The sequence below is a fragment of the Microtus oregoni genome, unplaced genomic scaffold (genome assembly GCF_018167655.1).
Source record: "Microtus oregoni isolate MIOR12 unplaced genomic scaffold, Mior012 000016F_ref0000370, whole genome shotgun sequence".
In the NCBI taxonomy this organism is placed as follows: Eukaryota; Metazoa; Chordata; class Mammalia; order Rodentia; family Cricetidae; genus Microtus; species Microtus oregoni.
The window spans coordinates 43,070,018-43,083,903 of NW_024543075.1; the positions used below are offsets into that span (position 1 = coordinate 43,070,018).

The 13,886-nt window shown below is 39.2% G+C and overlaps 1 protein-coding gene and 1 pseudogene across 1 annotated transcript; both read right to left on the minus strand.

The window, feature by feature from the left end:
- Nucleotides 1–4,756: 4,756 nt before the first annotated feature.
- LOC121457929 (olfactory receptor 51F2-like) lies at nucleotides 4,757–5,707 on the minus strand. Its single transcript, XM_041667005.1, has one exon. It carries the CDS (start codon nucleotides 5,705–5,707, stop codon nucleotides 4,757–4,759), a length of 951 nt encoding a protein of 316 aa, XP_041522939.1.
- Nucleotides 5,708–9,551: 3,844 nt separating this feature from the next.
- Nucleotides 9,552–10,496, minus strand: LOC121457428 (annotated as a pseudogene).
- Between the last annotated feature and the right edge of the window lie 3,390 nt (nucleotides 10,497–13,886).

The window sequence follows — 13,886 nt, forward strand, 5'->3', positions numbered from 1 at the left end:
TACCTAAGCATAATAAAGGAATATACAGCAAGCCAACAGCCAACATCAAACTAAATGTAGAGAAACTCCCAGCGATTCCACTAAAATCAGGAACAAGACAAGGTTGTCCACTCTCTCCATATCTATTCAATATAGTTCTTGAGGTCCTAGCTAGAGCAAAAAGTCGCCAAAAGGAGATACAAATCAGAAAAGAAGTCAAACTCTCACTGTTTGCTGATGATATGATAGTTTACATAAGCAACCCCAAAAATTCTACCAAGTAACTTCTACAACTCATAAGTTATCATACAAAAATAACTCAAAAAAAATCAGTAGCCCTCCTGTACACAAATGATAAAAGGGCTAGGAAAGAAATCAGAGAAACAACACTCTTCACAATAGCCACAAATAGCATAAAATATCTCAGAGTAATTCTAACCAAACAAATGGAAGACTTGTATGACAAGAACTTTAAATCTTTAAAGAAAGAATTGAAGAAGATACCAGAAAGTGGAAAGATCTCCCTCCCATGCTCTTGGTAGACAGATTAACACAGTAAAAATGGCAATCTTACAGAAAGCAATCTACATATTCAATGCAATGCCCATCAAAATCCCAGCAAAATTCTTCAAAGACCTAGAAAGAACAATATTCAACTTCATATGAAAAAAGCAAAAAGCCCAGGATAGCCAAAACAATCCTGTACAATAAAGAACTTCTGGAGGCATCACAATCCCTGACTTCAAACTCTACTACAGAGCTGCTGTACTAAAAACAGCCTGGTATTGCCATAAGAACAGACAGGAGGAACAATGGAACTGAATAGAAGACCTGGATATTAATCCACACACCTTCAAACACCTGATTTTTTACAAAGAAGCAAAAAATATCAAATGGAAAAAAAGAAAGCATATTTAACAAATGGTGCTGGCATAACTAGATATCAACATGTAGAAAAATAAAAATAGACCCGTATCTATCACCATGCACAAAACTCAAGTCCAAATGGATCAAAGACCTCAACATAAAGCCAGTCACACTGAACATCATAGAAAGAAAGTGGGAAGTACACTTTAACACAATGGTACAGGAGACCACTTCCTAGCTATAACCCCAGCAGTACAGACGCTTAGAGAAACAATTACTAAATGGAACCTCCTGAAACTGAAAAGCTTCTGTAAAGCAAAGGTCACAGTCAACAAAACAAAACAACAGCCTACAGAATGTTAAAGATCTTCACTAACCCCACATCAGACAGAGTTCTGATCCCCAAAATATACAAAGAACTCAAGAAAATGGGTGGAGGGGAGGAAGTGTAAATTTTTGAATGGAAAAATAAATAAAAATAGAGAAAGAACGAAACACTTCTGATTGCTTATAGTTTGTCATTTGTAAATGGTCACGTGTGTTTTCATAAGTGTTTTTACATTAAAGAACACATAATCCAATAAAATATAGAGTATAGACATAAACAGAGAACTCTCAACAGAGGAATCTAAAATGGCTGAAAGACACTTAAGAAAACGTTCAATATCCTTAGTCATCAGAGAAATGCAAATCAAAACAACTCTGAGATTTCATTTTACACCTGTAAGAATAACCGAGACCAAAAACATTCATGACAACTTATGCTGGAGAGGTTGTGGGGAAAAGAGAACACTCCTGCATTGCTTGTGGGAGTGCAAGCTGGGACAGCCCCTTTGGATGTCAATGTGGCAATTTCTCAGAAAATTAGGAAACAACCTTCTTCAAGACCCAATAATACACTTTGGGGTATATATCCAAAGGATGCTCAATCGTGCCACAAGGACATGTGCTCAACTATGTTCATAGCAGCATTCTTTGTCATAGACAGAACCTGGAAACAACCTAAATGCCCCTCAACCAAAGAATGAATAAGGAAAATGTGGTACATTTACACAATGGAGTACTACACAGCAGAAAAAAAAATAAAGATATCTTGAATTTTGCAGGAAAATGGATGGAGTTAGAAAACATTATTTTGGGTGAGGTAACCCTGACCAAAAAGACAATTATCACATGTATTCACTCATAAGTGGTTTTTAAACATAAAGCAAAGAAAACCAGCCCACAAATCACAATCCCAGAGAACTTAGACAATAATGAAGACACTAAGAGAGACTTACATAGATCTAATCTACATGGGAAGTATAAAAGGACAAGATCTCCTGAGTAAATTGGGAACATGGGAACCTTGGGGGGATGGTTTAAAGAGGGAGAGGAGAGACAGGAAGGGGATCAGAGAAAAATGTAGAGCTCAATAAAAATCAATTTAAAAAAGAAAATGATAAGATCTCCTGAATAAATTGGGAGCATGGGGACCTTGGGAGAGGGTTGATGTGGAGTGGAATGGCAAGGAGGGAAGCAGAGAAAAATGTAGAGTTCAATAAAAATCAATTAAAAAGGAGAAAAAAAAGAAAAAGAAAATGATGGTATATTCCTGGGGTCCCAGTACTTGGGAGGTAGAAGCAAAAGGATTAGCGTTCAAGGCCATCTTTAGGTATAGAAAACCTGAGGATAGGCTAAACTATAGAAGACCCTGTTTTAAAAACCAATATTAATGGTCAGACCTAAAAAAAACATACATAGAAATAACACTACACAGACTGAGGTTACATTCGTGTATTTATGAATATAAAAGTATATAACAGGAATTAACGAAAAATGGTGGCATGAATTTAAAAGAAAACAAGGGTGGGTATATCAAAGGGTTTGAAGGGAGGTAAGAGAATGGTGAATTGTGTAATTATTTTATGATATCAATAAATTAAAGAAATAATTTTAAAAACAAAAATGAACAACAAAAAGCTGTACATTCAGTAACAAAACATGAGAGCATGGGAAAGTCTTAGCCAGGAGAATCTAAACACAATGTAGCAATTAAATGTACTGCCAATGCTTGGATATAATTCTGATATAAAAAGGGGGTATTAGGTTAAACACATATATACACACACAAAGAGAATTCTGAGTGATAAGCACTAAAGAGTTCACCTTGGTATCTTGATGTGTAAAGTGTCCTTCACTGATACAAACACACTACTGCTCAGAGAAATGGGTGTTTAGTAGGAACGCTCATTGTCTCTAAACGTCTTTTTTGAACCTAAACTTATTTTTAAACTAAATTTATTTTTCAAAATACAGGAATGCCCAGGAACCTGAGACTAAATAGGCCATGAACCTAGGGGAAAATCAAATACTACTGTTCTACTAAAACAGTGGTTCTCATCATGTGGGTCTTAACTCCTTTGGGGTAGAATGACCCTTTCTCAGGGATTGTAAATGCAATATCCAGCATAACATACATTCACATTATGATTCATAATAGTAGCAAAATTACAGTTAAGAAGCAGCAATAAAACAATTTTATGGTTGGTTGGGGGTCACCACAGCATGGGAAACTGTATTAAAGGGTCTGTATTAACATCAGGATGGTTGCGAGCCATTGTGCTAAAGAAACACAGCAATAAGACAACTCGATGACATTTTGTTACACTCATAGATCAGTGTCTCACTCAGCCAATGTCAGGAAAAATTCCTAATGGAGAAAATGGGAATAACACAGAGAGTAGGAGACTTTGGAACAGTCAGTCTAGTCCAAATGGGATGTCTTCATCAGAACCCTCCCACTGGGGTTCAGGGACCTATGAAGAAGCAGAGTGTAGATGATATACAGTGGCACTTGATTGAGGAAAACTACCTTTCTCTATCCCAGTAAGTCTCAACTGCACACATCTTTAATTAATTTTCCAAGTAATTTAAAAAAATAAACATATATTATGGATTTATTTCCTATATAAAAACTGAATAAGTTAGTAACTCCTATAATCTGCTTAAACTTTCTCATAACTTTATAGCACGCAACATAGTCTCAAAAGCATAAGAAAATTAGTCTAACTAGTCCATTAGATTTTTGTACCTTTCCTGGGGGTGAACTTTACTGTCCACTCCACTTTGATCTTTCAGTCATATTCCAATTGAAGATTTACAGTTTTATGACTCATCTTTAAATATCTCCACTAAGTTTTTATACTCTCTCCAGTGACATTCAACACAGCCTTCACATCATCAGGCTTTCTAGTGTTTCTCTTTTATCTGTTCACCTTTATATGAATATGAGCATCACTGTGTATGTATACTAAACACTCAAGTTCTCATGAAGGTATAAATTATATAATAAAAATTATCTTGATTTGTAAAACTTCTACAACACCTACTTCCATGTACCAAACATTTCAAATAAAAAAGAAAGGGTTAGTCCACCGTCCCTTTTTCATTAAGAAAAAGAAGTGAAAAATCCACATTGGAACTTTTTTTTTTTTTTTTGGTTTCGAGACAGGGTTTCTCCATAGCTTTTTCGGTTCCTGTCCTGGAACTACCTCTTCTAGACCAGGCTGGCCTCGAACTCACAGAGATTCCCCTGCCTCTGCCTCCAAAGTGCTGGGATTAAAGGCGTGCGCCACCACCGCCCAGCTCACACTGGAACTATTTAGTGAGAAATAGTTATTAGTGTTATCAAGTCTTTCCTTATAAATGAGAAAATGCTACTAGTATCAGGACATTTTAGAAAACACTGACATATTTTGAAATCTACAGTTTACATTAGTCTCTCTTGGCTCATACATTCTTTATTGCAACTAAATCTGTCACTTTGGTATTCTCAAAACAAGCATGGTTTTCAACATTGTAACCTCCTTAAAGGTCACCTTCCTCATCCACAGAGTGACAAAGAACAGAAAACATATGAAATGACCATCTAGCTTTTTGCCATACTGGAACGAAGAACTTTCAGCACAGCCATGCGTATCTGCTTGGTCTTCACACTGTAGATGATGGGGTTCAGGACAGGAGGGGTCAGCAAGCAGGTGTTGGCAACCAGAGTATGGACACAGGGTGGGGCTCGTTTCGCAAATCTGTGGACAAAGGACAGACTGAACAGTGGAATATAGAACACAGCCACAGCTCCAATATGGGAGATACACGTGCTGAAGGCTTTCTTCCTCTTTTCTGGGGAGGCAATGCTGAGGACAGTTCTAATGATCAAGACATAGGAAAGGAGGATGAAGATAGAATCCACTCCAGCAGTGGAGATCAGGGCAGTGAGCCCAAGTGCACTGTTGACCCTGGTGTCTGTGCATGAGAGCTTCATGACATCGGGGTGGAAGCAGTAGGAGTGGCGGAGCACATGGCTGCTGCAGTAGGACAGTCTTTTCAGGAGCACCGCCAGGGGAGTCTGGATCAGTGTTCCACGCACAACAATTGCTACCCCAATCGCTACTACTTTAAGATCAGTTAAGACAGAGGCATATCTAAGAGGATTGGAGATGGCCACATAGCGATCAAAAGCCATGGCCAGCAGCACTGAGGACTCCATGATAGTGAAGAGTTGGATGAAGAACATCTGTGATAAGCAGGCATTGAAGCTGATCTCCCTGGCATTGAACCAGAATATCCCCAGCATGGTGGCCAGAGTGGATACGGACAGTCCGAGGTCAGCGGTGGACAGCATGGAGAGGAAATAATACATGGACTCGTGGAGGCTGGGCTGAGTGATAATGGCGAAGAGAATCAGGCTGTTCCCTGAGAGGGCAGTTGTGTAGAGAAAGCAGAAGGGGATGGAGATCCAGGTGTGGAAGGCTTCCAACTCAGGCACACCAGTGAGCAGGAAAATGATGGAAGAAGATGAGGTGTTCTGGAGAGTTGACATATTGAATTCAAATCAGTATTTTCAGTTGAGTATCCAGTTGAGTATATATTGATTTGTGATGCACTCAGTCCAAAGTGGATCACTTCACTAGTAAACTTTTCTGAAAGATAATAGCTGTTAAAATAGCTTATCAAAATGGAGGAAGAAAACTGAGGGGTCAACTGAGACTACTCCTTTAAGGGGCCAAAGTCAAGAAATGAAGAATTACATAAGGATGACACTGTATACAAAAATAATATATTAAGTAAATTAAGCCAGACTCAGAAAGGCGTAAACCACATGTGTTCTCTCCCTTATAGAAGCATCTCTAGAAACATATGAATGCGTAAGACAGAGTATAAGATGTTTATCTTAGAGGCTGTGACTAGAGCAGCAGCAAAGGGAGAAGGCAGTTACACAGAGAATCTGATTAAAATACACTGTGTGCCTGCATGGCTGTGCCGTTCTGAAACCCTCTGGTTATACAAACACTGCAAATAATAACATAAAAAGATAAGGGCATTCAACGTTATTTATATCCATAAATTTAATAAATAACGAATAAGATGTTTACTTATAAAAATAGATATCAATTAAAAGATATTTAAAATTTGAAAAATGTACAAACAGGTAATGGAAATAGCAAGCAGCAAATGCAATGATTCTTATGGTCCATTTACAATGTTAAAAGCTCATCTATACCTGAGCAGTTTCAAACACAGTGTATGTATGAGGAATTAGGACACACAACCAGAGTGGAGTATGGGGAATGCTCAGTAAAAATTTAGTAAAATTTGTATTTTAAATTTTTATGCTGCATTGTAAGCCAAGTTCTTCCAATTGAATGTTGTAAACGTTGAATGGGTTCACATGCTCTGACATTTGCCCTGCGACAAATGGCTGCACCGCACTGTGCCTCAGTTTCCTCATCTCTAACAGGACAGAGTTACCCCTGATCCGTGGGATTCTGTGACGATCAGGCTAGCCAAGGTCAGTGGAAATCTCAGCAGAGTTCTGTTTATAGGATTCGTTTGCAGCTAGGTAACAAATTAAAGTTTAAGATTATGTAATTCTCCTCCTACATCATTCCCTATGTGTCTCTTCTTATCCACTTTCCTTTCTGTCAAAAAACTGAGAAAAGGACAGGAATATTAATCTAAGTATGACTAGGCTACGTTTACCCAGGAATCTCTTCCCCCTTTAAGTTCTTTTTAACCCACTTTTCTGATTTTTTCTGCAAGTCTCCACACATATAGGACACGCCACTGCTACTACAGCATATATACATGACTTTTTTTTTTTTATAGCGAATGAGTTTTTAAGGAAGGTCTGCACACATGCTTATATGTGCACATCTGTGCCTACAGGTGCCGTGTGTGTGTATGTGTGTGTGTGTGTGTGTGTGTGAGAGAGAGAGAGAGAGAGAGAGAGAGAGAGAGAGAGAGAGAGAGGAGGGATATGAGTACATGAGGACAGGTGGTCCCTGAAGCCTGAAGCCTGTGGTGACAGATTCCCTAGCAGCTGTAACAACAGGTCAGTGAGCCACACATCAGTGCTGAAAACTAAACCTGAATACTCTACAAAATAGTGTCTGCCTATAACTGCTATGCCATCTCTCTAACCTCGAGCTGTCTTCAGTCACAAAAAAACATTTTCTAGGAAATTATTGTAATTTGAATCATCATGATAAAAATAAGACATGTTCAGAAAGATAAATATCATGCTTTCTCTTAAAATATACACAATGTGGTTTTTGTTTTTTGTTTTTGTTTTGGAATGAAATATTTTTCTGTTTTTCAAACATTGTTTCTCTGTGTAACCTTCACTGGAACTCAAAATGAAGACCACGCTGGCCTCAACACAGAGATCCACCCGCCTCTGCCTTCGAGGCTGGGATTATGCTAAATACTGGGATTAAATACATAACAAAATATTAGAAAGAGGCTATCTCAGAAATAAAAAGGGAACCAGTGAATGTGAGCAAGCTACAGTGATGATCACAAATGAAAACAGCACAACGAAAGCCACTATTCTGCATGCAGGTCTTCACAATTAATCAGAGCCCTGTTGCTGCTTTGCAAGGTGCACTGTTGTCTGTCTCCCCAGTGAGCTTCTAATGAGGGTGCAGCTTCACAAAAAGTGTGAAGGAAAGTAATCTGTAATTCAAAATAAGAATAAAGAAGCAAAACAAGGTTCTCAACTCAGGATCTGACAGAGCCCAGCATGACTTCTCATCACAGACAGTCTTCACCAGGAGCTGGAGTCCTCTCCAGAGATTATTCACGATATGGGCAGAAATTAAATCTTTGTGGTACAAATTTGAGGACTCCAGTTTCGTGCTGACTAGTGACTGGAGGAGGAGAATCCTGCATCCTCAGCCCTACCTTCAGTCTCACGTGTGTGGTACTCTCACAACAAGATGCTGTACCTCTTCAAATCCAAAACAAGGACCCTCACCCCCACCCCGCAGCTTCACCTTGCCTCAAGAAGCTCCTGTGATTAGGACACAGAACTCAGAACAATCTGTGTTTAGACAGATTTGATGAAAAGCTACCTTTTCTGCATGAGTAAAACTCAACTTAGTCTAATAGTTCACTGTGGTGGGTACTCCTTACATTACCCAGGCTTTGTGCATGCTAGCAACTGACATATATCCCCATTTCCTGTACCAAAAATGTTAAATATGACTCATGGACCTCATTCATAGTTTCCAACACCATCTGCCAACTCCACACACACACACACACACACACACACACACATCTCTCTCTCCCTCTCTCTCTCTATCTTTCTCCCCCTCCCTCTCTCTCTCTCTCTCTCTCTCTCTCTTTCTCTCTCTCTGTGACATTTGGAATTGTTCACAGATGACCCTGGTTTATTACCGCATAATAATCTCCTCTCTGCTCAACCAGTTGTTGACGCTGGTCTACTTACGTTAAGATGAGGATATCTCATGTAAACTGACACAGTATTAAAGGTTCTATGCTGAGCTACCTTCAGCTGTCTCCTTCCTGGCTAATGATTCACCAAAATTGTTAGAATTTTGGGCAATCCTAGGTCCCATGAAACTTCTCCCATCAACTAGACCAAGTTTTCCAATGAGTACATACCAGTCCACATTTATGAAGTTTGGAAGGTCAGCGATGGTATGTGGGGGATCAAAAATGGCAGCACTTGTAAAGAATCAGTGTGATAGCAAGTGAACGGAATACAGGAGTTGTGTGATGATGGCAAAGGGAGATGACAATGGAGGGAGCGGGCACATAGGGCAGGAGCGGCAGCTGACTTTGGACGGCAGTTCTGAATGCTCCAAAAAACTCAGGACTGTATACAATACATCACCATGGCTTAAAAGAATGAAGTAATAATTCATTCAACAGAGAGATCACAAAGCCTCTTTAAAGAACTAGAAAATATTCATTTTGAGCAGTTTTTGTTTCTCATGGCTCCTTTAGTGACTCTACTATTTCATTTTCTTCAACTATAAATGTTTGATCAGCAATAATATCGTTTAAAAAATATTGTGTACATTATTAAATTATTCAATCATATATTTATTAGGATCTGTATTTATGAACCATTAATTACTACATAATCTAGAGAACTAAATTCAATTTGTCAATGGACATAAACACACTTGAACAATATTGTACCAAGTAAAGCAATAATAAAAAGATATAAACTAAACATGGTATTTCTGTCATTTGGGAATCCAAAGTGTAAAACTTTGTATGGAGGAAATTGCAAGACTATCAAAATAAAAAAATATATTTATTAACAGACTCTATCAAGCCCAAGTCTTAAATCACACAAAGAAATAATCAAACACAGAAATTCAGGGAACATAATCTTTAAAAAGGGAACCCTAAGGTGGCTTAATGAAGAACACTTTAATCATGGCTTTGCGAATTTGTTTGGTCTTCACACTATAGATTATGGGATTCATTACAGGAGGGATGAGGAGATAAACATTGGCAATTAGAGCATGCACAAATGGAGGAGCATGCCTCGCGAACCTGTGCACCAAGGACACACTGATCATAGGGATATAGAAGATGGCAACAGCACTGAGATGGGAGACACAGGTCCCAAACGCCTTTTTCTGCTCCTCCTTGGATGCAATGCAGAGCACAGAGCGGATGATCAGAACATAAGAGAGAAGGATCAAGACAGAGTCCAAGCCTGCATAAGAGATGACAAGGGTCAGGCCAAAGGCACTGTTAACCTTGGTGTCTGAACATGAAAGCTTCATCACATCAGTATAGAAGCAGTAAGAATGATGGAGCACATGACTACGACAAAAAGACAGACGCTTGAGGATCAGGAGCAAAGGAACAAGAGCTGTGGTCCCCCTAATTACAATTACAAAACCCACCGCAATGATCCGTGAGGTGGTTAAGATCATAGCATACCTCAGTGGGTTACAGATGGCAATAAAGCGGTCAAAGGCCATCACCAGGAGAACTGAAGACTCCATGAATGTAAAGCCATGGATAAAGAACATTTGGCCAATGCAGGCATCAAAGCTAATCTATCGAACATTGAACCAGAAGATGCCCAACACAGTTACCAATGTGGAAAAGCACAGACCCAGGTCTGTGAAGGACAGAATGGACAGGAAATAGTACATGGGTTCATGGAAGCTTGACTCGGTGATGATGACAAAGAGGATCATGCCGTTCCCAGAGATGGCAATGACATATAGGCAGCAGAAAGGGATAGAGATCCAGGCTTGAGAGGTCTCAAGACCAAGAATGCCAGTGAGGAAGAAGACTGTTGGGTAGGCAGTGCTCTGGTTGAAGTACGGCATAGTGACTTGAGGAAGCAGGTGCTCTTGGAGGACAGGTACACATCCTATAATGACAAAAACAGAAATGCTTCCAATCTCTACTACATTTAGGAACACTGAAGAACAAGTTCCTGTGTTTAATGGAAAGGCCAAGCCATTTGCTATTATATTAGATGTCAAACTGAACACGGGTCAACTGGGGGAAGAAACAGCACTAACATCTGATAGGAGACCCAGGTTTTCAGAAGATCCGTGCAGTATTATGTATGGGTGTCTGTGTACACGCATTGAAAAGGAGACTAAATTAGGTAGTGAGGACTGGTAAGATGGCTCATTAGGTAAAGGACAATAAAGTCAATCCTGGTAACCTGTGTTCAATCCCAAGAACCCACAGGGTAGAACGAGATAACCTACTTCAGCAAGTTGTCATTTGATCTTCTTCCACATCTATGGTACATGTTCAAGTATGCACACGCATGTACACACATGCATACAAACACAAACACATGCATACGCACAAAGTACAAACATATCATAAAGTGTTAATAGGTAATAAAAGTGTCTTCCAGTTCTATGGCGTTGGACATGGCTGACAGTTATCTCTGGGCAATAAATGTTAATCGGCCCCACTATTTACAACTTCTCAGTTTCTGCAGTCCATTCGTTAATGCCCAGTGAAAAGAGTAGAATAAAACAGACAGTATTAGAGTTTTTCTAATCATGACTGAATAAATATATAACAACTCTCAGTGTAAAGACATCTAAATATTAGAAAAGAACCAATAACTCTGCACAAATAATCCACCCTCGATGACAGAAGCTCTGCTTACACAGGTAGTAATTGGAAACCTGATTATGTTTAAGGAAAATTCTGCCTGTAGAACAAAGATGTGAAGATGACCTCACTAGGAACTAACAACTCGCTGGAAGCTTGTGGAAAGTCCCTGGAGCAGAAATCGCCTTAGCAGAGGTCAAGGTTTTCTACTGCTGAAAGGAATATTAATGTCAGAGTGAAATGGAGTTTCCTTTCTCTGTAAACGTGTCAATCAGAAGGACTGAGGCAGCTACTTTATATTGTATCTGAAGCTTTCTAAGCCGCATTTTCCTCTTCAGCATGTTTGACTATAAAGTAAATGTCTGCCCCTTCTATCCATTGATGCATGTGTTACAGTGTCCCCTTATGTGAAGGATATGAGTTAAAATCAGATGTGTCTCAACAACAAATAAAGCCTGCAAATGACCCTGAGGAAGTAAACATTGAAAAGTTGTGACTCTGAACATAAGCAGAAGAGTCAGCTAAAGGTGTGACAGTTCTGTGGTATTGGAGTGGAAGAAAATAGGGAGTATCAAAACTGAAAACCTTTGAGTATTGTGATATTGCCTTCTGCTGAGGCTTATGGAGAAGCAAAGTTTATCTAGATTGTTTTAGAGGTTTCAGTTCATGACTAAGCACCTGTGTTATTTTTATCCCATGACAGCTCAACATGATAGGAGCATTTCATGAAATATGACCGAGAATCAAAAGAAAATGAAGGGGGGACCCCAAGTTCAGTCTTAAGGGCATGCCACTAAGAAGCGAATTCCTCCTGCCACAGTCCACCCCTTAAAGTACCCACCACCTCGTGAACCTCAAGCTGAGACCCCTACAGAATAATTCAGGTCAAAATACAAATCTCTCTGTCTCTCTCTGTCTCTCTGAGGAATCACAGCATTGGGTGAGTAGTAAGTATTTGGGCTCTACTCCTATTTTTCAGAAAACCATTCATGTGTTTGATAGATTATATTAGATATCTTGTCAAGCTTCTTCTATGACTTCTAAATTTAGGCCTGAGGAAAAGGGTAATTCTCTGTGTGTCCCTGAGTCATTTGCAGCTTGTAGCCATAACTCTGCATTTTCACGTTAGAAAGTATTTGTTTTGCTTTTTCTTTAACCCTAAATCTCCCTGGTGCTCTGCTCTCAGACTCACTTCTTTTAGATTTATTTTAGACATTTTCCCACACCAGCCCTGTGACTGCAGCCACATCAATCACGTTGGCGAATGTCAAACACTGACAGAGGGGCAGAAGTCACTTCCCTTGAGATGCAGAGAGAGGCTCTTGTCTCGATTCTTCCAGAAAAGTTGCAAGTAAAAATGTCAATCTCATCTTTCAGCTGGAATCCAAGACCCTGAAACCCACAGGGCTTGTTTTGATTGGCATTACTGTAAACTCAATTCTCTCTCTCTCTCTCTCTCTCTCTCTCTCTCTCTCTCTCTCTCGTGCGTGTGTGCATGTTTGTGTGTGTGTGTGTGTGTGTGTGTGTGTGTGAGAGAGAGAGAGAGAGAGAGAGAGACCCTCATTTAGAAATATTTATGTAAAATTATTGGAGTATTTGTAAGTGGGAGAAAAGTAAGTTTTCTGACTAATTAAGACAAAGACTTCATTTGAACTCAAACCTGGTGATAAAAACTATTACTTTCTTAGCAAAAGTGGATCAATTGTAACAATCTTAAAATCATGCTCACTTTGTTTTAAAGATAAAAATTTAAACCTCAGAACTTTTTTCTTTTAGCTAATTCTGTGGTTTTATCACTTATTTTTGACAAATGTAATAAATACATTTATTAGTGTATTTGAGAACTTTATACATGAGTACTGTGTTTACATCATTCCCACCTCACAGTCTCACCCTTCTAACTCCTACATGGTCCCCCAATTTCATAGCCTCCTTTCCTTACAGTGAATGTCTGAGACCTCACGTAAAACAGGTATTCCTAAGACGGCACACCATGTAGATGGCCACTACTCAAAAGCACAGGAGCACATAGCTGTGCTCCCAGAATTTAGGAGAGGGGGGCTGTAGGATCAAAGTTCAAGGGGTTATCCTCAACTGTCCAGCATGGGCTAGAGACTCATTTATGAAACCAAAGTATCAAAAGGGGAAGGAATGATAACCTTTGTATATAATTGAGGAAATGTGAAAATCACGCATCCTTGAGTGTCATCTCAAGATCCTCTACTACTGCCTTCCAAGTGCCAAGTTCACAGGTGTGAGCTTATATGCCCAGCTAGGATAATATTATAAATAATTCCTAAATTTCAAGCATTTTACTTCACTCAATCTGAAATCTTTTTTCTAGTATGAACTCCCTGGAGTGCTATAATCAATGATAGGAACAAAGGAATATATTAGCAAACTTGGAAGGAGTAATGAATAACTTAGGAAAAACATAATTCCTAATTCACTTCTGGAACAAATGAGCAAACATCAAATAGCTATTCTTTTTAAATTTTATGCATTTTTATTTATGTGCGTGTATAAGTGCCTTGTGATTTTCTGTGCACCCAATATCTACAGATGTCCAAGGAACACATAGCCCATAGAATCCCTGGACCTGGAGGTACAGGTGGTTGTGAGCTGGTACTCCACAA

Excerpts from the sequence above, each read along its gene's own strand:
- LOC121457929 (XM_041667005.1), bottom strand. The coding sequence starts at position 5,707 with ATGTCAACTCTCCAGAACACCTCATCTTCTTCCATCATTTTCCTGCTC.